General features: G+C 41.9%; 1 protein-coding gene across 2 annotated transcripts; it reads right to left on the bottom strand.

The window, feature by feature from the left end:
* Nucleotides 1-1,717: 1,717 nt before the first annotated feature.
* Nucleotides 1,718-20,413, bottom strand: LOC111272558 (zeta-sarcoglycan). Of its 2 annotated transcripts, none has more exons than XM_022854082.2 (7): nucleotides 19,858-20,400; nucleotides 7,924-8,122; nucleotides 5,279-6,238; nucleotides 4,220-4,509; nucleotides 3,357-3,480; nucleotides 2,923-3,028; nucleotides 1,718-2,368 (listed from the first exon to the last, which is right to left on the bottom strand). In XM_022854082.2, the coding sequence occupies exons 3-7, from the start codon at nucleotides 5,660-5,662 to the stop codon at nucleotides 2,166-2,168; spliced, it is 1,107 nt and encodes a 368-aa protein (XP_022709817.1). In that variant the 5' UTR covers nucleotides 5,663-6,238; nucleotides 7,924-8,122; nucleotides 19,858-20,400; the 3' UTR covers nucleotides 1,718-2,165. The 2 variants fall into 2 exon arrangements, with proteins under 2 accessions (XP_022709817.1, XP_086829468.1); XM_086973342.1 differs by having other exon boundaries at nucleotides 2,232-2,368; nucleotides 2,923-3,044; nucleotides 19,858-20,413.
* Nucleotides 20,414-26,283: the final 5,870 nt, after the last annotated feature.

Below are 26,283 nucleotides of genomic sequence, written 5' to 3'. Positions count from 1 at the left end.
CAGTACTAAATGCTAAAGCTTTACTTCCCCATTTCCAGCCTAAGCTTTTATGCGGGCCGAGTGCCAGGTACTTTTCTAAGAAAGAAAACCCCCCGGTCACGTACAGGAAGTCTGCGTTGGAACGTTGTGCGCGCGCCTAATATTTGCCTGAAATCATGAATATTCTTTCCACACGTGGGAAAGAGCTCGGAGCAAAGGAACAAAGACGCAGATGGATAGAGCCGCGCGCCATTCTGCTGTTTCCAGTGTAACAGGTTCCGCGGTGATAAAATAGCGGATTCAGCAGGAACCGCGGATGAAAACTTGGCCGTTCCCAGTGAATCGTATACGAACACGGATCGACCGTGTCAAGTCAGGATAAAAGCTTCTATGTCAGGTAAGTCGTCTCTCGTACGAAAATTCGATGAGCAAACGAATTAGCATTCGTCTGCAGCTCCTAGGCGGTCGACGCCCAAGTGGAGTCGAAAAGAGACGCACATGGCGAAGGTGCACGGAATAAGCTGCTATGGCGTAACGGAACGGCAATGAGAGTACGGAGAGGAGAACACGGCCAAGAGGAAAGTGGAATCAGAGACAGGATGAATCAGCAGATCTTTTCATGACATGGCTCCTAAATATGCAATCAACCATAAAGATCGGCCTTTGAGTGTAAAATAAATTAGGTCACTGCACTAACTAATTTTCCCTAGCAAAAGAATGACGTGCTCAATACCAAACGAATGGGATCTTTATGTAGTTGAGGTTAACGACAGGAAGAAGGTTAAGTTAACATTGAAAAATAGCCAGGTAATTTCATATGTAAAGGCTGTTTGACAGATCTGACCTGATTTATCGCCTACACTGCTTATTTTGTGCTGATCTCTGCATGCAACACAAATCATATGGTTTCTGTGAAACGGAGATCGTAGCCAAAACTTAAGATTTTCTATAACTGCTGCGCTTGCATACAAGCTACAAGTTTAACTGCTGTAGAGGCCAGCTAAACTGCTGTCAGTTATCTTGTTTGCTCGTGTACGATAAGAACAAGACGCCTATATTTTAGGAAGAAGTTATCAGCACGGCCTGACAACTAACGTCCTGGTCGGAGGTTTAATCTGGCGGTATTTCCTGGTCGTTCCCAAACAAAACCGGATCCAATTAAAGGGGAAAAGTCACATTTATAATCAGCGATTTATCATCATAATGCTATTATATGGATTGACGCATCAGATTCGTTAAGGCGTATATACATGGAATACGTTTGCCAATAAGGCCAATCATATTAATTTATATAACTAAATTTTCGTTTGTTCGGGAAATATTCTTGTCACGTAGCGTTTCCATACGAAACGTTTTTGCTTGTACATATTTTTGACAGAGCTAAGAATAGGTATTTGTAAGTCCTTTAATCGACTGGTCCGTTAGCTGCATCCTGAAGCAACTCGTACGGGCACGTGATGCCTAGCGGATCAGCTTGCTCGGATCCTATCACCGTCTATCCTATCAAAATATTTATGTATATAAAAAATTATTGTGCTACACGGAAGATCTTATAAAGGCACCGAAATAGCTAACATCGATCTACTCAATAGAATCCTGTTTTTACTATTCGAGCACTCCCTTTCGGGCAACACTGCCGGGAGCATTGCGTTGAAAACCCGTTTAATTTTGTATCAAACTTCGCATCATTTTGTTCAAGTTAGCATAGAGTAACTTACTTTACTAATAAACTACACAATTCTATGAAACAGTGACTATATTTTATTACGTTGCTTCCTACATCGTGGCCGACAATCGTTGCAAGGGGTAGCGTTGGATAAAATCCGTCCTTGTTTCAGATACCTGTCACTTATACACTAACGATTTAATAGAGTTAGCTCCATCTTGCCGTACGAAACAAATTTGTAATTTTTAATTTATTATTTCCATTTAATAGTGTAGACAAGCACAGAACACAAGCGTAAACACACCCTTGTCAGAAAAGTTGGCCCAAAAACATATAGTAGAATAAAATTGTACTATCAAATTATCCAGACATCCTGCAATGACCCTAGAACGACACGCAGGTATCTAAAGTTGCATTCTTCCTAACACGTATCAAAGTACCAAGAAGGAGCATGCTTAACATCCGCTTTCATCCCAATAATCTTAGCAGAAAGCGATTCTAGTACATAGTTACAAAAGAATCATTCATTATTGCTGGGTTCATTACAGAACGTTAGGCTAGCCCGGCAGTTATCGTCAGGATCAACCGCGAACAGTTTTCCATTTTTGCAGGTGCACAGCGCGTAGGTACCGTCATCTTGTTCCCCAGACCGTTGCCCATTTGCTGTGCCCTCTTGGTCTTCGAAACTACCAACAGCCACTTCGGTACCTCCATCAGCTCCGTCTGTTATTGAAATTTAGTTTCAAGAAAAACGTCAGCTCAATGTGGAAAGCAATGCTGAAATTAGCTTCTCTAACAAAAATCTTTCAATCGGAATTTAGTTAACTTCTACTAACTAGTAATATATCTAACCCAGTGGGTCGTATCTGATAATTTAGTCAACAGCTAATGGTGATCTGTGGAGAGTTTTCGGTCAGTCGTATTTGTTGTGGCTCAGAAAGGGATTGTAATAACCGAAACACTACAAATAGGGAATAGAGTACAAACCAGATGAGCGCCGCTCCTAGTTCATTTCTAGCAAGGTTTTTCCACTGGTTAACAATAGGTGATTTAGGTTTTTATAGGGTGAAAACATGCAGGTATGATTTCATTGATAGGCGCAAATTAGAGGCGATGTCGTGAAACGATCCCTTGTCAAATGATTCACTCGCTAAGATGCCCTCCCCTAAGCACCGTGCCGAGGGACATTTACCGAAAGGCACTCAGTCAGTTATTTTAGCTAAGGAACTCAAAATAGAGTGCTCAAAATAGAGAGATCGAACTAGTGCAATGTTTACCTTCTGCTAATTCAACTGGATCTTCAATATATCGTTTGACACGCACGCTCCTTACAGCGACAATAGGAAGATCCTTGATTTCTAATTTGTGACTGTTCAATACAATCTGAAAAAAGGTATTTCTACATAATTTCTTCAATATGTAAGATCGCTGTAACGGCAAAACGAATCAAATCAAGGTAGACACCTAAGTGAAAATAGTCCGACGTATACCTAATAACACAATGAGGTGGCTGTTTCTGTCCGGCAATCGTCTTAGCCATTGCAATCTATCTGTGGCGTTGTGTGGCCGAAAACTGAGGCGTATATCATATAGATGGCTTCATCCGAAATGGGTGACTGTTGAGATATACCCTTCCCTATGTTGATGGTCATAAGTCGTGCATTGCACGGATACTCCTAAACACTAAATCATCTGTTATCACTCAACTTACCGTCCCGTCCTGTGACTGGATATTGACAGTGTCAACAGATCTCATGCTGATATGTTCCGCTTTGGATTCAATCAAAAGCTCTCCACCACTCCGAATATTGACTTCGTTTAACGGCGATTCCAGTCTAAATAGAAATTGGTATATTACCATTGTGGATAAGTGGCCTACTTGTATACATTAATTCAGATCAGCCATCTTTTTCTTCATATGTAATTTCAGTCATATTAGTCATCCGCTATTACTGTTCAAATACTGCGCTCATTATCCTTCATTCGAAACTATGTCCCGCGTTTCTATCAGCAGGTGTCCTGGAAAAGACGTGTACGTATTTCTTTCTCTAGCTGCAGGCCTCTCAACTAAATATGCAGTCTCAGCAATCGTTTGTAGCTTTATCCTCACAGGGGTAACATTATTTGTCTTAATTATTGTTAGACTAGACTGCGAAGCCGCTTCCATGTAAAACAATAGTAGCACTAAATGCCTCGCTTACCAGCAAAATATTCTGGAAACAAACGAAAAATTTCAAAAAAAAACAGAACTTACTTCAGTTTTCCCGAAGTTCGACATCTTCGTCTTAACAGAATTACAAGTAGCGACAACAGGCTACAAATTGGTCCTAATCAAGTTCTAATTTTTTCTAGAACTCTTCGCTTACAGGTAATATACATGGCAATAGACGAGTCCGTATATGCCAACTAGCTAACTGCTGACGAGGGCGGCGATAAACCTATTTCAAGGATTAACATTAAACGAGTTATGTTTAGGACCGATGGGTTAGCGTTTATGGGGACCAGGTTATAGCTAATAATTACCTTTCAAACCATACATTTTGTCTCACGGTAAATCGCAGCCAAATATGTTACCTTAGATCGTAGTGGGGACTTCCACGCACGGTTTTAGCTTGCAATGATCCCTGAAGATTGAACCCGTTCGGAGCGGTGCCTGGTACTCTGTCTGCGGCTACTATCAACTGGTCTTGATCCGCTCTGAACAGTACACCTCGGTCAGAACTAGCTAGAACTTCGAACGCTTCTCCACGGGCCTCTAACCGTCCATTTGACAAGGACAAGGAATTGACTTGACCCGCCCGATTGTTTGACTCGAGGTGTATGTCCTTCCCCGACGACATCAAGAGACCTACGTTCGGCTGTTCCTGTTATCAGAAATGGCAACCAGTGCCGAAGGGATTAAGTTCAACGCACGTACAAGGCAACTTTACATCTCTTAGCCAGTACCTACCTTAGAACTAGGTCCTCTGACCTATGTCCTTCATGCATCGAGTGATGACTTAACTCAGCAAAGCAGACATATTATACAGCTTGTTCAAGGCACTGTCCAATGCTTCCTATAAAACCCCGTTCCGTACAAGTGTATATATGAACGCACCATAGAAACGTGTTCGGTCCTAAATAGTTTATCGTGCACCATTTCTAGGCCTGCAGTCTACGCTCTTGCTCTGAACGACACCTGCATATGCTTAACTATTTTTGTAGTATATCTGGCGACATCATAAACAAATAAGTAGAAATAGTTGACAAAAAAAAAGCGTATGTTGTATCTGATTCGACAAGTAGCCCCGTTAATGTTTCCCGTCTGTGTAAATATCTACACGTCTATTTATACACGGGAGGCATATTTAATTGTGAGAGATTTCGGCGCAACATGCTACCACATCAGAGCACACTATAATTAGTATAATCCAATATAGACACCTCGGACGGTGCATCAGCGCATTCAGCTTAATACTAGCTCTCTTCATTCGAATGGCGCGAGCTTCTTTTCCAATCGTTTCCATGCTTTATATAATGCTATGACATCTTACGGTGGAAGTGAATGCTGCACTACGCGATTAGAACGAAAAGTTGATAATGCCAGAGATACTTAACGATCCTATTCAGCTTCAAAAAAATCTAAAATATTACCTTGTTACCGGCAACGTGTGACAACCGCGTAGTTCGTAACAGGTCGGCAAACACGGCGTAATCTCTTAGCCAGATACCGGACGACGCCGAGAACTTCATTGAGCTCATTCCAGCTCGGGTTAGCTGCAGTACCCGAATGAGGAAAATATTCATCGCTAAATTGACACATACGACCGTGATGGTAAGTGCTACCAACAGGTGAAATGCTACTGTGGTCGTCGATTTAGCGCTCGCGCATGCTGTTGGCGACACCCGGCAGTTATTAACACAGTTGCTTGCTGTGATCATGATGCCACAGCTGTCTCTGGTGGCCTCTTCTTTGTCTATGATAATTGATCCGTTGGTTTCCAGCTGAACCACTTGCTGGCCTACCGGCGACATCATGACAGTCTTCGAATTAAGCCGACAGGATCTTTAGCTAAATAATTTACGGTAATGTTTCCTTTGTCTAGTTGACTTCCTAGACATGTTGTCGGCTACGTTTCGGCGGATTTCAGCGGCGTCTCACGATAGCTGCCTAGCACATTCGAGCGATAACTTGAAGTAGGGCGACTTGGCAGATATGCAACTTCAGGCCGCGATTTCAATGGTTGCGCCAACTTCTGATTTTGAAGTTATTGAACAAAGCGTTTTTGCTATGTAACAGCAAACTACGTCAGTCACACCGCAACGGCCAGTGCTAGTGGCTACTCTATAGATTACTTTGGCCGACCGTGTCGTGCGGCCCAGGGTTCACAAACACAGTTTACATAGGAATCGAGAACTGTACACTTTCGGCGGTAGCCAACGACTGTTGGAGTGCGAGCGTCAGAGCTCCTCCCACGGCGATCGCAGCGCCCTCTGACCGGTTTGAGCGCTTTTGACAAAGAGGGCTTGCGTCGTACAACAGGATTTTGCAGGTCGAACTTCAAAATAGAGCACGTGGGTATCGTCTAATTATCGCCAATAATAAGCACAGAGCTGTAAAATACCCCCACAAGCAATTGCGTTTGTAACTATCGCTCAGCTGACATTTGTTTAGGAATTTTTAAAGGAGACAGTACATTCGATTAACGTGCACCTTAACGAAGATAGCCACCTTAATAGAGATAATTTTTAGCCAAAGCCAGCCGGTCCTTAAACGAATGCTATATAGAAGAACGATTTCAGTCTGTTTCTTCCATGACATTTCGCGTAGGGATATTTAGTCAATCCATTTTACAAATAATAAACGTATTTAGTTTTCAAATTCTATTGGCTTCCCCTCTAAAATGTAGAATTCATGATTCATTTTCTACATTTTTTAGAGAACTCAAAGTGTCCTCCATTTTTCGTTTCATCTACAGTATTCAAATATCCTTTCTTACACGTTTTTTTTGTGAATACAGAAAAGATCTTACAAGAAACACAAATCTTATAGAGACGGGGATTTACGTAGGGAAGCCATCGAATTTCTAGCAAAATATTCGATATTATATGTGGACAAGCACTTCGTCTATAATAATTGTACAGTTAGACATAGTAAAAGTCTGCTACTGGCAATATTTTGTGACACTTCACAGGCTAGAGCTGTCGGAGTTTGTTTAAGTGATCAGGGGGGGGGGGGGTGCGGGTGCGGGGGGTGACTTCGGTATTCCTTAAGCTGTCCCGAAAGTAACTATACTTTTGAAAACAAATTTGCTCTGCAGGAATCACTAAAAGTTAACTAAAGGAAAATGCACTAAAAGCTAAGTTACCTATCAGATTTCGCGTTTGTCAGCAATAATTGTTCATAAATTTACTCACTCCTAAAAAAAGTTAACCAATAAGTTTGTCGATGGTATGAAGTAGTTCGTCACTATTTGAAATAAAATTTCATCTGCTATTTATCATAGTATTTCTATTAATTTTATGTCAAATAGTCAAAGTTTGCCGTGTATTGAGGTTGTTTTTTTGTACGTGAAGACCGTGTTTTCTCGACTATGATAAATATAAACGTGCAGTCAACCATAATTCCATCTCATATATTTCTGTATTAACGAGTACGTAGAAATGCATTAACGGGACGTCATCATCCGTAACTGAATTGTTGTGTGATCACAAACACGTTCTGAAATGACTCCAACATATCTAGCTGGTACTTAAAGCTCACATATTGTGATAACAAAAACAGACACGCAAATAGGGCTCAAAAGGGTTTCTATAATAGCCAGTATTCAGCATTTCCGAAACAGGGTGTACGTGACATTTTATGCTGAAAATTTGATAGCATCACTTGTGCTTTAGATTAAAAAAAATACTGCCTATGTAACGCAATGCAGTTATTAACTCGATTCTAAACGATGATATAAATTATTTTAATTAGTAGCTTTTTACTAGACAATGTAAGATACAAAGAGTTATGGAGGCTCGCCTTTAAGCGGTATTAAACGACTTAGAAATAATCTTTTAGCTACCGAGCGATGATAATTTTCTCACCTCTGAAAACAACCGGGAAAAATTCTAAGGCCAAACTGTGACGTCAGTTTGGCCTTTTCGATGATCCAGCACATAATTTTCTATGATTTCATCATTGTAGGGTTTCGAACAGCCCTTCCTAATTTTTTTACGCTATGATTAGCATGGTAACAGGCAACAAAAAATGCAACAATACGTAAGTGGTAGAGATATTTTCAACGCGTACAAACCTCACTTTGCAAAGATACACCTCGTATCAACCAAATGCTGATATTCGATAAAAACTCTACGTATTTACAAGAAGCTCTTTTTCTGCGCGATGCAGTGTTTCAGAACTCTCTGACTTAGACTCTGATTAAGGCATTGCCTTGAAGTTACGCTGTCATGTCCCACGGCAACGGTGCAGTTCGCCCGAGAATTGAATTGAGCCTGAAGACAGAGTAATGAACAACAATGGAAATAATTAATATCGTTAAATTACATTAGCAAATGATGTGTGGGTAATTATTTCGGTTGTTTTTGTGGACGACGAGAAACAATACGGCCAGTTTATCTATCGCTAAGTGCCTCTCTGTTTTTACCGGTCTATCGCATTAATAGATTCGGTTGTTTCTTTTCAAATAGAGGATTTGAGCAATATAGTTTACGAACGATCTCTACCATTGGAGTATAACGTCTGTCTTACATGTGAATCGACTATGAGGCCCAGTTCCGCCAGTTACAGTTAATTCGGTCGAGAGCAATTACTTACTAATTGTCAATTTTTCTCTCAAACTTCGATTCAGCCTAGATATTCATTTTTTCGAATTATCAGCTGTGAACTGCCCTTCCTGCATTGCAGGTACAAACCATCCTGTTCTGTCCGAGAATACGTACTTGGACCTTTATTCCGAACTGTCATTAATGAGAACCTGCCCAGTTAGCCGAGTTCCTTTAACTCATCTTTTAAGAAAAGAAAGAGGTACGGACGGCCATATGAACGGAAGTTTCAGCACAAGAGGCATGCTCTCAAGACACGTGCTACATACGTGTAAAAATTATATAACCAATGGAACACAGTTCAAACGCGGGTCTAATCATCTGCGAACTCTTCTTTGTTCTTCGATTCCTTCAAATGTATGTTTTCGTCGCACAAATTTGCTAAGAGTGATGCTTACTGTGAGGCTTGATATTATAGGGCCTGTTTGATAATGAACATTAAAGATAAGAAGCCGTATTTTTTGCTGCAAGTTTTCTCAAACACGATACTCTGATTGTTTCGGTGTCTATTCGTGGGAGCTTCTTTGTCCCATAAATTGTTCAAAATATATAACTAGTCATTTAGGTGACGCTTGTCACGACATTTGACCAAACGGACGTTTTTCAAGATGGATGCTATATGGTACTTATCGAGAGAGAATCGAAGACCTCTCAGATAAATCTGATTCCCCTTAAAGACCAAGACTCGCTTTTAGTGTAATACAGTGTTCCACGTATCTTGTAGAGTTGACGATCGGATGGATCCATCAGTGACTCTCTCTGAAATGACGATGGACAACGTATAACGTTCAAGCTCGGATTGAACTATGGAACGTTCCGTGAGCGCCACATATATAAGCGATGAACAAATATCCAAAGTGTTTCACCGTTTGCTAGTACTCGAAAAAAGCTGACCTCTCTTAGAGATGCAAAAAATCTCTGTCACCCTTAGATCGGACTCTGAAATGTCCTGGTTGTCATGACGAGGAAAATTTTTTTGCTAGCAAAATGAATCGTGCAATAAGGTCGTAGAACTGGTGGAACCTTTTGTGTGAAAACTCTTTTCCAAAAAGAATTCCCACAATCATTTTATCAGTAAGGGATATAGATATGACCTGCATAGTCGAAAACCTAACGGCTGCATCAGTAGCACTTCAAGACCTGCTTCCTACAATCTTCCTGCAAGCCAATTACCATGAGTGAATAAACTTCGGTAAGGACCATTTCACGTTTGTAGTTGAACCTTTTGATGACAAGTTCAAAACGATTCAAGCTCTGAACTTCATATTCTGTCCGCGCTCGTTTTCTCAGCCGACCGTGAGGCAGACAACGATGCTGTTGTACGCGCTTTCACTGATACAAATGGCGGCTTGTCGTAAGTGGTCGGAACAAATACAAAAAAGGCGTTACCATGAACAATGCAACAACTCCGATGAAAAGAATATCCTTTTTTTTTTTAATTAAAACCCTGCAAATGAGAAGAGACGCAAGCCTAAACGTGACAGACATTTTACTAAGGAAGCCCTTAAACATTCGTGGATCAAAAGCACGACGAACCGGACGCCTCGTGACGACGAGCCCCGACCAACTGGAATAAACTATGCGAAGTCACCGTTCGACCGTGATTAGCACCCACACCCATATCGAAGCCGTCGTAACAAACAGCATTACTACCGCGAAACGTTCTGGCGGCAGACGCGGTGTCCAATCTGCGCCTACTTTTCTGCACTGGTACATAGGAACTGGTAAATCTACAGGTTCCAGAGGCGTTTCGCTGCAATAAACTGCGTTTCAGAGGAAGCCACAATCGATTAGATGTGGCCACACAGCAGAGGCCGTAGTCAATGACGTCGAAACAACCAATCAAATCAAGAAGAGAAGCTAGATAAAATATCTTTAGTATAGATAGACGCAGAGGGAGCCACTTTTGCCTTATTGCTGCTACTACAGTCTGCCTATACTGGAACCGATGTTTTTATGTCCTAAGACCTCAAAGTCAAACATTTCCTACGCCGCCCACTCCGCCACATGTCTATTTGCAAGGCGAAGCCGCCCTAGTGAGAACGTGTCAGTGTGTGCAACTTCCGAACGACCTAAAGAAATCAGTGTCATGCTGAAATAATATCGAGGGGCAGTAGATTTAATATCATGGCCATATACGTTCACTACAGCGAACAGGACAATTCTGATCGACAAGATCACTCGTGCTGTACATACGCTCTGATCACTCCGTTTGCACTTGCTGGTGTCCTAAGCACGAGAATATAGAAACCGCATGACCCTCTCAGATGCTTAAGCTACTAAATCTGCTGGATGACTTCTGGCTGGTGTAACCCACTCGTATAGGAATACGTCAACGTTTGAGGGTTTTACGGGCAAATCGGTAATTGACATCTTCGCATCCAATGGAGTGCCAGAATAGATTGATACATTAAAAGAAATAATTCGCTAAGTGATGGAGCCATACAAATGAGTGCGAAATGAAAAATCACTGCGATACCCTATACAGGCCGTACAGCGGATTTCGTATTTGGGGCACTGCGCTTCCCGGAATAACTCCAATAAACTAAAACTGAGCCTGACCCGCCATACACACTTGAAAAGTGTACTTAACCTATCAACTTACTGGACGAGCTTATTCAATGCTTACTTACCGACGCTGAAGTGAAGCCTTCCGTATGTCGTAGGCAAAAAAAAAAGGCAATCTGCCCGACCCATTCTCATGGAGGGCAATTGCGAAGAAAACATACTGCTATAAGATTCTGCCTTACCTTAGATCACTCCATGAAACTTACTCATATATTTATGGCTAGACAGCATAGCTTATATATGTCACAGTACATGGCTTTGATCACACCATTAGTTAGTGGGTTTTTATTTGCCAAGGGCTACGTGTATCCGGACAAGATTGGGTACAATTTTGGCTAGCGGGATTCGCACTCAATTTTGTTTTAAGGAAACTTAAAAACTGGCAAGTAATAGAGCTTTTTTTTTGTTCAATGGGACTACTTTCCTCGTTCACCACATTTTAAATAACTTTTTTTTTTTAATAGTAGGAAGTCTTTCTCTCATACAATTTGCGTTGAACCACTGGAAAAATTCATATATATATATATGGCCATTTTATAATAGTTTACTCGATATTTCTGAATAATACGTATGTTTACGTGAGTTGCTTTAACTGCAAAAAGTATCAAAAAAAGGGGTTCGGAACGCGCGCTCTTCGACGATGTTTGGCCACGGTCGCAATGATCACATTAAGAAGGCCAGCTACCGAAGAAACGAGAACGCTGTAAAGGACACAGCTTCTAAAGGGGCCATTGAGTCGATCGCCTTATCGCTAACCCCATAGATTTTGCTTCGGTAGCGAGTTTATCTTAATTAAACGCGAGTGAGTTGTTGTTGTTGTCATTGTTCTCAAATGAAGTCGACTGAATTTAATTATATCGTTTATCTAATACGGTTCTTAACCACTTAAAAATCAGTAAAAGCTTCATGGAACCAAATGAAACATGACGGACTAGGAAGAGTGTTTCAGCTTTACTAGTAGTAGATAGAGTACGCAATATAAAATAGTATGCGGCACGTAAAGTTTGAGCTTACCTCTCATAGATACCCGAACTTGAATCCAATGTTAAAGACAAAATAAATTTTTCGATTCGGGCCGCCCATAGCTCACGTGATTAATCTATCTGAATAGATATTATGCATCAACAAACTGTTTTGCGTAGCCATAATGCAAAGTCCCACTAAGTTCCCATCATGGCTGCATCCATATTGAAAAAAATGACAATTAATTACTGAATAAATACAATGAAGCACTATATGTAAGCATTAGATTTATTATTTTCTTCTATCTTCTAAGTGCAATATCTCTAAGCACAGGGCCTTGCCAGCTATCAAGTATGTGTGTACTAAATGTGGCATGATATGGATGATATACGGTAGATTTGGTAGATCTACAGTGTTGACAATCTTCCATAGAGTAACTTCTATTCGTTCTAATTGAATGCATCTTTGTTTCATATTGTGCGTCGTATTTTCATGGCGGTTGTGGATGTTAGTCTGTACAAAAATGATCTGTGCCAAGTACCTATGTACGAAGTGCTTCGGCCCCTATGTAACATTGGATATCGATAGATCGCTGTTCATATAGAGTACGTTTACCACTGATGAAGAACGATGTCCATCGTTAGATGAAGGCAGTGGTCTCTGGGGAAGCCGGTCTTCGGATAGTTCCTATCAGTGCAGGGGTATAAGGTCGAACGTGCGCGCCACGTTGCTTACTCCCTTGGGATGGCAATTACCTATCTTTGAGACAGGACTTTTGCTTGGACCAGCCCATGAGTGGAGCCAACAATTCTGACGGAAAATACACTCCCGTAATTCTTCAAGTTACTTTGTTCGCAAGAAACTTATTGTCTTAGTGGGGCTGACCGCGAACGGCTGACAACACTTATAAAACGTTAGGCTGCTCAATTGTACGCTATATCGTACAACGTCCAATCTAAGATTTACCTATTTTTAAGGTTTTGTTGGGTTATTAGCACTTTCTAGTCGGTTATGTTTATAATGCTGTAATGTTTGGTCAGCGAAACATCGAAGCGGCTCATCGAACCTGTGCTCACCGCATCCCGAACTATATGTCATTAGCAGAGACAATAACGCTGCGAGATTTCAATTACACCCAGACACAACGTAGTATAATACAACGGCGTCTATATACCAATAATACTGGCTGCAAGACTGTCGGCAGATGTGTGTTCCTATGCCCGAACCAAAGCACCAAAACAGCGGGCCATTGTTAAATCTTTTCGCCGGTAGAATCGCTGGTGTATTTTGGCAGTCAAGAGCCTGTCACAATATAAGCTTAAACAGAATATCCACTTCCATTCAATCCACGTCAACCATTTACCCATGTTAAGGAGCCACTATTTGCCGTTTGCCTATACCGTAGCTGGTTTAGGTTCACGAGTGGTGAAAAATTGGACATTGGAAAGCTCTGGGATTGCGGAATAGAACAGGAACCAATTACTAATATAAGCTACACGTCCATACGTGGCCGTGTTCGGCAAAGAAATTCTTAATCTTCAGGCGACACACGTATTAACTAAGATGATGTTGTAGATAGAACAAAATGACGTGCCAGCAGCTATTTGGATTTTTGACAAATTCCACCTCCAGAATTCTCAATCGAAATCATTGTATCCTTAATTCGTAAATGCGACTTCATGTCCCAGGCGAGATCGACACGTGCAGTATCTATCTTATCTAAGCTGTGCTATAAGTTTCGTTACCTGTGATGGAACGTGTCGTTCACACATGAAGAAGCTAGCTAAAATGCAAATATCACTCCGCCGTCACGAATAGAGTGTTTGGGCCGCATTCGCGCCGTTGCCAAACGCCGAAGTTTGTACAGTATTCAATTATTATTCGCCTTAGCTAAATGACTACGAAAACACAGGCACATGCTTGCCTAAAGGCAGGCCATTTTCAGGGAAGTAGTTTTCACCAGACGAAGCGGTTTGTTATGCTAGCGCCTACTTAAACGGACCGCGGCAGCCAGGCTGGACGCATTTAGCCTCGCCTAAATGACGTCGTTACCCACACATGCAAATTCGCTTCTTTGCCCGCATTGACCATCGTCGTTAGTATTTTGATTACTATTGAACGGTACGGCCACGTCTGAGACATCTAGAGACGGCCTGACGGTCGCTTAGGTCCTTGGAAAAGCCAGGCAGCAATCCCTTGCTTACCAATACCGGGAAACCTTTAAAAGGCCCTTGGCTAAATGCTGAACTAAAATGCTTATTCATTCGGGAGCTTCGAATTGGATACTATAATATGAAATCTCTTTTATATATAGAGGGACCGTCTAGCATTGGTTTGGTCTAGAAGCTAATACTTTTGATTCGCAGAAAGGGCAAATCGGACCGGTCTAATATATTAGAAAGTAAAAACAAATATGTATAAGTAAACAAGCAATATTATCTGAGAGGTTCTAAAGATTGAAAACTTAATCCAAACAGAGGAATAGGTTAGGATGCGCTGTTGAACTTGGAAGGAAACATAGAAACGTGCTTGTACGCCCGAAATAGGTCTGCCTTCAATTCAAAGTAAGTCAAGAGCTAAGCATTTCAAATTTAAGAGACCAGGATATGATGAACTAAGATGAGCAACTAAGGTAAATGCTTGAAATGTCATCATTCAAAAACGAAGAGGCACAGCCATCAGGCTGCTAGAAAAGTTTTTGACTAGTTCGTCCTCTAGGTAACTGTGAGAAAGTATCTTGGCTGCTATTCGTAACTGAATTTCAATATACTATCGCACTTATTAGAAACTGGAAGTCCTTCAGATCCATAGCCATAGGCTTACGCGTATGAGCTTTATATGTAGAGTCAAATATCAGGAACATAACACCCAACAATATGCATGCGCCTACGTGTCAAAATGTGAGGTACAAGAGAGTCTTCCGCACAATCGCGTAAACTATTCTCCGCAATAAATGGGCAACAATTAAATCTACGTCCACTTAGCATTCCATGACAAATTTCAATGTTCGTATAGTAACATATAGTCGAAATAAATTCCAGAAGCTAAATGATGAGCCGGTGGCCCCCACTATATCGTATAGCTTTCAGTACGGCGTGATCACGAAGTGCGTAGTTTGTAGAGGCGCAGATGCTCAGGAAAGTGGCTCACAGATTAATGACTACAATGAGAAGGCACGGTACTTGAATGAGCCATGTCTAGGAAGAAACCTGTCTGTGTGGCCTCTTCGCCGAGAGGAGCTAACGCATTAGTTATGCTAATTCAGCGTCGAACCTTAAGCGGACTAGGGCGGAGGGCAAATGTCCCTTCAGCGAGTTTCTGTAGCCACGTTTACTTTCAAATACCATTAACAGCCTCAAATCAATCCTGCCCCCATACGTAATTATTTCTCGATATAAAGAAATTAAGAAGTTGCGTCAACAAAGTAATGCATCAGGTCGCTTATGCGGACACTTGATGATCATTAATTAAGTCCGTTGGCTGCAAAATGTAATTAGTAAACTCCATTTTTCGCTAGTAAAAGCTAAGTATAAGCGTAAGTATAAGACAAGCTACCATAGGTCCAACTACGACCCTCTAATCACTTCAAAGTGTATTCTGTATTCGAGGAGAACGAGACAAGCAGCGACGTCAAGATATATTTACGTATGAAAAAAGCTGATGCAATTTTCAGTACTCTATAATTAGTTACGTTATAATTAGTGGATGAAAGTCTAGTGAATTCCAATACGTATAAAGTACATCCAAAAGGTTGCACGGTCTAGAGTATGCATGACCGAATATTAATTTGATTTTGGCAATCTTACATTGAAAATTTACTGTATAATCACTAGATTTTCTCATCGGCTCCTTGGTCCCATGATCGAAAGTTTTTTCGGAAGTGAGTTAAGTAGGTAGTCGTAAAAAGAATTGCTGTATAAACATAATATTAATAACATACACTGATTATTCCAACACAATAAGCGAAAGAGCCAATCTATATTGTCATTGGTACGTACAAAATATAATGCAAGAGAGAATCGGAGAAAGGGTGTTCGGAGCGCGAGATTTCAAAGTCGTAAATATTAGGCAAAATGGCCGAGGAGGCAAGACGAGCAACAGTACTGGTGTAGAAAATGCGACTGGAGAAAGGCAAACCAAAAGAGAAAGAATATTCCGGACCTACCCAAATACAGCTGTGGTGGACATGTAAATAGCCTCGGAGGGCGCCGTGTCACCGTGTACTGCTTCCGCTTTCCGTTATACTCTCTCATTTTCGAGGCACGACGTGCTAATGACATGCAAATAGCCGGCCACTTCATACACGATGGCCCATATGGAATTGCTAAGAGAAGTAGCTTGGCGGGGAAGGGCCTGATTTTGCGACTAACCCAGGCTTGCTGCAGCTAGATACTCTATGATCATGCATTGGCCATGAGTACGACCATCGCTTAAGTATGAACCACGTGTAAATCTCTTTTTATTTGTCCGCACCGGCATCGGGCGTGGACATTATTAGTCACGATTAATGATAAAATCTAAATCGACCGAATGTCCAGCGAAAGAATAAGGTTATGCCATTGAAAAAATTGATGTTCAATGCTGAGAAAGTATTTGGCTTACAGTGCTTATCGGAGATGACTACATGGGTTAAATATGGCAGGCATTTTACCATCGAGGAAAGTTAGGGTTAATAGAAATGCCCTAGCTGCGTCAGCGTTTGCTGTTTTTCTGTGCGTAAGAAAGGGGCTACTCGCAAAATTATATCCAAACTTTCTCGGACGCTCAGCAGCTAAATAGGAAGGGTTCGATGAAGTGCCTAAAACGAGTGCCTCACGTCAAAGTTCCAGTAATGCTGCCAAAGCGCTTATATGGCTACGATGCGAAGGATCTGCCACATAATTGAATACACAAAATACAATACCTGCTTACCTCTGATTGATACGAAAGCTAGCCATATTGCTATCAAGCTTGGTACTGAATTTCAAACGTGTCCTAATTACCTTAAAAATGTTTGTATACGTTCGTCCTTCTTCTACAGAGTTCTACACCACCAAATTGCTAAAATGTTCCGAGAATTTTTAGGACATCATTGTTATACCTCGCAGATCTACCGACGATTCTCTACCAGGTTATGGTCAAAAATTTACAGCCTCCCGTTAGATTCCGGTAGAGTCTATTGCTTCGGTTGACGCTAGCTGTTAAATTGCAGGCCACATAACATAACCTATCTTTACCTGCGAACAGTTTAAAGAAAATAGCTACTTTCAAGATTTTATCCTCCGTATATAGATTTCGGTGGCCCGATCCATGTGGTTTATTGGATGGGTCAGTCGGACGGCTTGTTATTTATAGTACTATAATTAATTTTCCTGTATTAGTGATCCGGTAGCCGAAAAGCGATTTCAATCAATTTAGGCAAAAATCGGCAATTGTGCCATTTTCGGTGATCTGAGTTCAGACATTGGGGCGCCAGCGTCTGTAGTCTGTGTACGGCACGCGGCAGCGATCGGAATCCGACTCAGTTTGAAACTGGATGGGGAGTGGAGGGCGCGGGAGGGGGAGCTGGCACGTTTGTCGTTGGTGAACAGGAAAAGAAGAGAACGTCAAGGGACCTATGTGAAACGGAGAATCTATGGATAGGAGCGGCATCCCGGTTTCAATGAAATGGTGAACAGCTGAAGTCTCGACAAATAGTGACAATTCTACCTCGCTGGAATGCGTCACCACTCAATGACTACGGGGCGACCAACTATCTGTCAGGTTTCCTAAAAAATCCGAATTTTCGGCAGACCAGACTGAACTTACATCTGTGCACAAACTTCAACACAAACGACTTTTTGCAGTGTCACATCTGAATTGTTAGAAGATAAGTACAGATCATATCAGACTGATAGTAGAAGAAGCATGTAAAAATATTACAACAAATTTCAGTTACGGTTTCATACGCATTTCTGTATAGTGTAGTTCCCATAATAAGAGGCCCACCTAAGAGAGCTTCCAGATGGATATTATATTTGCTAAATTCTAGTTCAAGATAACTGTTCAATACTACCTAATTACGTTTCACAGTCAGATACCAAATGCGTTAAGTCGCAGAATAATCCTGAGACGTTTTTGTGAAAAGCCTACTTTTAAGAAGTTGAAGCATTTCGGCCTACTGTGCCACGCCGCAAGGACAAAAATTCCACTGATAAGCTAGCTCTCTTTAGTCACATGTTAGGAAGAACATCGCTGGCCGTCGTACGCGCTGTGGCTATAAACTTCGGGACTTCTTATAGCCCGTACACCTGCAGTAACACTGGCAACGGGATGTTTGCGGAACATCATATCGTAAAAGCAAACGTTAGGCAAACAATGCGTCGCTGCTTATGGTAGCTAATTTCGCTGAAAAGGAACGACGATATATAATAACTGGATCTTACATAACGTATAAACTTACGGTGCTATATGGCTGTAACTTGTCCTAGGCTGAGCGAAAAGATGTAGCTACCTATGGTAGAAGCTAATTGACGTATCTGCTGTTACAGAGGGAATCATAGTATATTTAAACACACATATGTATATATATTTTGTCGTACACACATATATGTGTATCAACGGATAGCCACCAGCTTTTTGTTGCCTATGGCATGTTTGGATAAGGGTTAGACTAATTTTGCATATCGTAGCTATGGCTCCTGCTTTATTAAGATGTCCGCTTTATCAAAATGCCATTCTGTATTCTACTAAGCTTGTATTGGAACTGAGCCGTAGGCTAAACTGGTCTTTTCTATGTAGCGCAAATCGGAACAACTATTTCTAACCTATATGGCAAATGTACCATTATGTTGCAACAGAGTACTCTGCAACTGGTTACCGTAAAGGGTTTGGGTGAGACAATTTAATTTTTCTTAATTTTCAGATGTATTACATTTCCTACGCAAAAAAGCCCATATGCTAACCGGCCCTTTTATACTGGACAACGGATTTTGTTTTATTAAGATCTGTGATTTTACAAATGACAGTTTACTCTCTGTTCAGAAGCGCAGACGAATTCGAAGTCTCGTCGGTAGACTGGGATGGCATCAGCTTGGAGTACGGTGGACTTGGTCAAGAACGAAATTGCATTTGAGCATGCGCGGTTTAGTCACAACTCGACACTTCCGCGTTCCCAGAGGGATTCAATGTGAGTAAATAATATGCGACAAGGAGAAGGGACCATTGTAATAACTGTTATACGAAACAAAAGACTACCCGATTTTTGGCGCACGAAAAAGCAGTGCGTACACTTCATAGTGTCATCATTCTGAGACAGGAACATGGACGCATACAGTATGTAGGACATATATCACACGCATGTCACAAAGGCCTGATTCAACTTTTTTTCAAGTTTTTCCTCGTATGAAATGACGGGTAACAATAAGGGCCAAGAAAACTTTACTTCATACTCGCAAACGTTGATCTGGAGAGATGAATTTGTTTTTATTGTTATTTTTGCTTACTGAGAGGCTACCAGATGAAATATATGCAGTAATTGTGTTTGCTTATCCTGTTCTTATAGGGATAATCGAGAAGATGATAGATTCTAATGATAACGAGCCTTTTTTTTATCCGCCTCGATGTTTTCCTTTCAAGTTCGTAGCTATGGGATTCAAATCCATCTGTGCGAGAACTAATGAAGCTATTCACGTTGAGACATCGGAGTGACAGTACGTTCGCTTGCTATGCATAATTGTTGTAATATTAGCGATTCAAAAACACCAGTTGACTATCTAAATCTGACGAGAAACAAAATGTTCCTAGCCTAGGTTTCTCAAGTGCAGGCTTGCTTTAGAGCAATTCACACTATTTATTTATGGAGTTACTGTAAAAATCCAATGTTACGGTAACGACGAATACATACATGTACTTACATGCTAGGCAAGGTCCCACAGTTGGACCCGACGAGTTATAGGCAGTCGTGTGCTACGGGATCATGTGGAGATTTGGCGTTCGTATTTTGTGCTTGCTGGAACCATCGGATCCTATCACCTCTGTTCTGCTGAGCGTACGGTGGGTGACAAGGTAATAACTCTCGTCCGCAGGGCTCGTGTTGTTAGACAAAGCACGACTGCTGGGATATTAATTTCAGGGTAGAACCAGCAATCAGGTTATCATGTAAGTGTTGTATCGATACGAAGCGAGGCCGAGGGCAATCCGGACACACTCGGCAGCGTTGGGTCAGATCTTGGGTTTGCGGTAGTGATCACATTCCGAATCAAGTCAAAATAGCGTTAGTCATTAAGATGTCCCACTCCTTGTACATCCAGCCAGATAATCTTCGTCTTGCCTGCTCGGTTGTCTGATCCTATTAGGCGAATCAGCAAGTGACCAGACAAGTATCCGTCAAAAGTCGCCTCTCTTTCGTACAAATTTTTCTATGCCATCTTGGATATCTAGACGTACACACAAAATGGTAGGTAGGTTCATCTAGAATGCAGTAGCTTATAGTAGGCATATTAGCTCGGAAGACTCAACAGACGGTAAATATAGACTCAACGAAATGAGCAACGCGCTGCGCTGTCTCATGCAGCCCGGCTGGTCATCAGTGCAAGTGAAGCTATTTTACCACAAGCCGTCCCGTCGTGTACGAGCGTTACCCTGTCTCGATTTGGTCAGATCGAACATAACGCAGAATCTTCTGAATAGCTAATAAACATTTCTGAATAACTGGTAAAATGGCGACCATAGGTGGTTTAAATCAAACAGTTAATAGGTAATGCGATAGGAAAGAGTAGCAATTACAAAAGCTGCTGACGTAGCCACCCTTCCCTAGAGGGTCTGTAAAAGGACCGCCAGATAGGTCTACGATCTTTGAGACGGTACTGAAACTGGCATTATAAATGAAATACCTACAAGTCGTTCTAACTAGCCGCATGAAACAAGCATGTTTTGGAATATCTTCTATGGAAAAAAATGATCTCTCTAGTCCGAATGATACGATGTTGGGGCTATTCATATGGAAGTTGCGTGACAGCGAGGTCGAGTTTGTGTACCTCACGACTTCTACTCTCCGACTTGCGTCGGAAAAGACCCCAAAGCCTGAAATTATCCCAGACGAAAGAGGAAGGGACAAGCTCAGTAAGGCACCTCGAGCTCGTTTCCCCTGTAAACCCGAAACGCAACTCCAAAAACCTGTCGAGCTAGATGAAATTTAGCCTGTAAACATGTACTGAACTAACCGATCCTGTTCCAAATCACTGATAACAAAGCTTTTTCACACGTCGAGCCAGGAATGTTATCGAGGCATATGATGAAAAGAAGAATAATTACATTAATATAATACCTTATCCGAGCATTATCCTGAGTAGTAGTTGATCAGTTGACAAATATTCGTATGGTCTACGGAAGCAGTCGACTCGGCTAGCGACAGCTCGTTCCAAACTGGCAGAGCTTGATAAACGATTGGAGTCGAGCTACTTTGGGAGAAGTCTGATAACGACATTCAAATTGTTAAACTTTAGGCAAATGAAACCTGAAACGAGAGGCATAGAATTTCCCAAATGGAGTCATGTTTCTGCAGAAGTCGATGCCACTGAATAAGCCCCTGCAGACCAACCGAGAAGCTTTTCGGTAAAGCAAAATGCCGTTCAGCGTCTGCCCTCTGGCTTGGCTTTAAATATGAACCTACAAATGCAGTTTGCAGACGCATCATTCTCCGCTTAGGTAAATGTACCTGTACAAAGGTGAAATATTTACACGTAACATGCCGAACAGGTAGGATCGCACCGCTTCCGGGTTACAATATAGCATGCTTTTCGCATTCATCATAGGCCATTGGAAACACATACGGAAACCGAAAATACGTCCTAATTTACACAGCTCGTTAGCGAGAGATCTCAGACGTCTTACTGGACATGGGGCAAGCGCTTGGTGGCAGCTCAAACTAGTGCTTTGAGCGAACCGAAATAGAAATACTTGCGGACCGATATTCATACAGGTTTTATATGTGTGTATATATACATATACGATCGAAATTTAATGGCACAGGTCCAAGTAATAGTCGTCTTACTGAAAATAATCGAGTTAATAAATAAAGTATAATGAAGCGGGCACTGTATTGCTCATGTTGCAATAATGACTTTAATATAAACCGGTATGGCTATGTTAGACGATTATTAGGTACGTGAGAAACGAGTCATCTAACTGAAGTTTTTTTTCTAGCAACCTTATAATATACGACGTTGGATCCGGCTAGCTTGGGGCAGGACAGTTCCCGGTCCTGCTAAGACCGAAGTATAGCCTTGGAAGTTTGGGGAAGCGGCCTTACAGTTGAAGATGACGCATAGCCAAGCAAAATTTGAACAGCTTTTATATGATCCCCGGAGCAACCTATTAAAACAATTTAGAAGTGAAGCTGTTTCATGTTATGAATAGAAATAAAATCGTCACGAATATTGCGAAATCCACCGCCAAACATTACATTCGTGCATATGAGAAGCGGTTACATTTCCTGGTTTACTCATTCTGCAGCTCTTCAGCCTTTCCGCTATTCTCCATTTTGCCGGTGCTTGCCTTCTTTTCTTTGGCCTGTGAAAGGGAAGGGGAACTACGGAGGTAGCTATATGAGTAGACGCTGCATTCCATCCACGGATGCCTCGTTAGGGTTCGCGTCCCATTTTGTTCCGCTCGTTCCCAGCAGGTTCCACTAGGACATCCACTGCTGCTGTTACTGCAGCAGCTGCTTCTGCATTTGCCTTTAAAGCTGTCGAATCTGGGGCCTCTAGCGAAGTCGACGCACGACCAAGACGTAGGAGACGTCACTTCCGTGGCCAAAGGCAGCAGCTGAGGCCAACGGAGACTTGATTGCGCTGGAATTACAATAGACTTGATTGTGCACTGGCTTGATCTATGACTGTCGAAAAACGAGAAGAGCTCACCGTACATGTAGCTCCAAAATAAGGACAAACGAAAACCAGGTCGTACAATACATACAGGTTTTGCGTACGTACTGAGGATGTTTGGAAATTTGTTCAATTTCGAGACAAAGACGTCGGCCATATATGTCGTGTCGCATTTAGTTCTTAGAACGACATTCATAATGCAATAGCTTAATGTTGAAAGTCGTGCAAAATGATCAATGAGAATTAATGTATGATAAACAGCGTACATTTTTACAAAAATTCACAGTCAATGGAAACTCTATTCGTATTAGTCAAGGGTCACTGTCTCATTGTTATTTTTACTACCAATGTCAGGTTACGATACGCACAACTAAATTAAGTTAGATATTTATCTGGAATCGGCTTTGCTGTGTCAAATATACTTTTAATTGCCCCTATAAAGAATGTTCTTGTTGGAACTTACGCAGATAAACCATTTAGTTAAAATAGTCTACCTGTGTCGTGATCTAGGATGTTTGCAGATGGGTAGATTCCCACGGCTTCCGCGTTTACTTTTCGCTGTGGTGTTTACCTTTCCGAGGCGAGCATTTGCTGTCAGACGATACGAATAGAATGCGCAAAGCTGACAAACCAAGTAACTGGCATTATACTTTACGACTAAGTTGCGAGAACTTGACTAGTTCCCTACTGCACGACAAGCACGATAGTCATTCGACAATGAGCCTTTTACATTAATTGCTGTTCGGACACTCGTGCCTGCGTACGCAGGTTCCACACGTCGCCTCGTAATAGATCGAGCCTCGCTTTTTCAGTCGGTTACTACGGTAAATTCTGCAAAAATAATCAGTGTGGCAGACGCGCCAGCTTCGTTTGTCGTAAGATTATCCATGTTTTCTCAGCGAAAAAATTTCATCCGTAGGATTTCATGCTACATGGCGATGATCAAATACATCGGGCCTGAGAATCACAAGCATAATGACATCCATTGTTACTTATTACAAGATGCCTACAGAATACCTGCAATGTTCTCACGCGCACTTCCTTATTGGTATAAGACTGAGCCACCGGCCCTTATGTGTTCGGGTTCGTATCGTGCCGTTACATTAACTGTTGTAGTTGTACCATGTATCACTCAAAGACTATAAGTAAATGACCCGGAAAGCTTCCTCCGTCGCCTGGCAATGTCAGTACAGGTTGTGTATGTCCTATTCAGGTCGTCTTGTTTGTTGACCCAGCGTGGGCTGAAGGCTGTCAAAAATGTGGTCGATCATTTATCATTGGTTCGTATCCATATTATGGTGGTTAACAGTGGCTCATTGGCACTTTCGGCTCTATCAATCTTCGTTTAGCCTTTTCATTCTACTCGTTCTTTTGAGTTCCATCTAATAGCTCTTATGTAAAACAACCACTGAGAGTTACACAGCTTTATAAAACGGTTGTATGTAGGTATAATTAACCTCTATGTTTAAAATTTTACGTCTCGTATTGCCGTTAGGTATAATTCCATCAGACGGACGGCTGGTTGGCCCTCAGCACGAAGTACAATTAACCTATTCTGATAAATTATACTCAAGCAATAATATTTTTCAGTTCATATGCTACTCACTGAGGAATAACTGTTCTGATATTTTTGCTTTAAAGTAAAAATTATTATCTTTATTATATTATAAGTAAAAAGGTGGCTTTCACTATCAAGCGTAGCGATTTTTTGGTCTATGGTTGTATACTGTTTGTATTGTATACATATATGTGTACATTGTTATGCGTTTGGATGTTAAAATGTTATACAGAGCTTCGACGTGTGCAGCCTGATAAACCTTACGTTCACAATACGTATGTCATTCTTACTTCTATTTATAATTTCATACGATTCTTTTCCTACTTGCATCGTTAGAAGTGTTTGATGTTTACTACCTTTCTTTTCTGCGTCTCTGCACGCATGGTCACCTGAAATCGATTTCTGAACGCCGATTCTACGACGATTCACTTTCACAGTACAGGTATCTCCGCAACCCCCAGATGTAGAAATGAAGATGGGGATATTAACCTTAGCCGGGTCCAACATAACATGTGTTTCACAATATTCTAGGAATGTATGGCTTACATGTGTGTCCTCAGTGGGAACAGCCTGACGATACGGCATGGTCTGGGTAAACCACGCGCAGCAACAATTGACGATTACTAACCATATTCTATCATACCTATATTTCGGCATATGTTAGCGTCACAAAGCTTCCATAAGCCGACATTTACGTACGTAATAGGTATAACATCTCCACATCATTTGGGTCCTGAAAATACCCAAAGGGAAGCTACAGTCGCACTTTATGTGGCAGAGAATTTTCTGCCCACGGAGCTGGCACGCTCATTGCGTAGAGTCACCGTCGGCTCCCCAATACAACCATCAAATGTCTTCTCAGCAACGATCGCGGAATGGTTTCATTCGAAGAACAAGCAGAGTCACAATGTTATCATTAAAAACGAAAAAGTAAAACTAACATCGAATGGCACTATAAGATCCCTCGAACGCTGCAATAAAACTATCTATGCATTTAACATGCTTTGGCTACAACTGTTTACGGCTCAAATAAACCATGGCTCTTGAGGAGTGGAATCAACGCATTTCCTGGTATGGTGAGCGGGCCTTCGCGTCTACCCAATTCTGTAGATGACCATTGAGCAGTTAGGGTAGAAGGAACGAACCCAGGTAGGCAGGCCTTCCCTACCTCACCGCCCGGCTCACTCGTTCTCACATGTTCTCGCTTTCTTTCCTTTGACCATCGTTCCCGCAGTTACCTACAACCCCCCGTTTGTAGCCCCTGCTTGGGGGTCTTCAGACTGTCGTCCGCTATTCGCCTGTTGTCGCCACATCGGTCCTAGACTGGCCACCAGCTACCACGCAGACCAACTGCAGCAAGTTGGCGACTTGCTCTACAGCAGCCCCGAGGTCCGAACGAGGCGAGACTAAATTGAGTTTCCATAGACATGTGGGGTGGCTAGAGCGGGTTCTGGATCGCCCTCTCTCCGTTCTCTATCGCCTCTTCGTCCTGTCCGGCGGCAGGGCACTGTGCCGCTACAACTCCATACGCTAGGAGTAGGCGCTGGGAAAAGAGAGAAACGGACATAGGAACTCAGCGGCCTACCATCGGCTCCCGTTTCGCAGCCCCCACAATGGATCGCTGTGACGGTTACATTGGAAACGACAGCTCACTGACTACCGCGTTGGTTACACTATCACAACGACCAGGACCACCATCGCCGGAAGGTCCTGGATACAAGAATTGAGGCACCGTTTTTTACTCGCTATTATACAGCGGAGTTATACGGTGGGGCCCAACATACAGGATACAGCCTTGCGAAACTCGTGACGATGTTAGATTTGCTTGGTTCAGGGGCGTTGTGTATCAATAAGCGAACAACGGATATGAGACGTCTTTACCGAGAGGATCGTGTAAA

Source organism: Varroa jacobsoni, unplaced genomic scaffold, assembly GCF_002532875.2.
Source record: "Varroa jacobsoni isolate VJ856 unplaced genomic scaffold, vjacob_1.0 contig02585, whole genome shotgun sequence".
In the NCBI taxonomy this organism is placed as follows: domain Eukaryota; kingdom Metazoa; phylum Arthropoda; class Arachnida; order Mesostigmata; family Varroidae; genus Varroa; species Varroa jacobsoni.
This window is presented reverse-complemented; position numbering and strand designations above follow the sequence as displayed.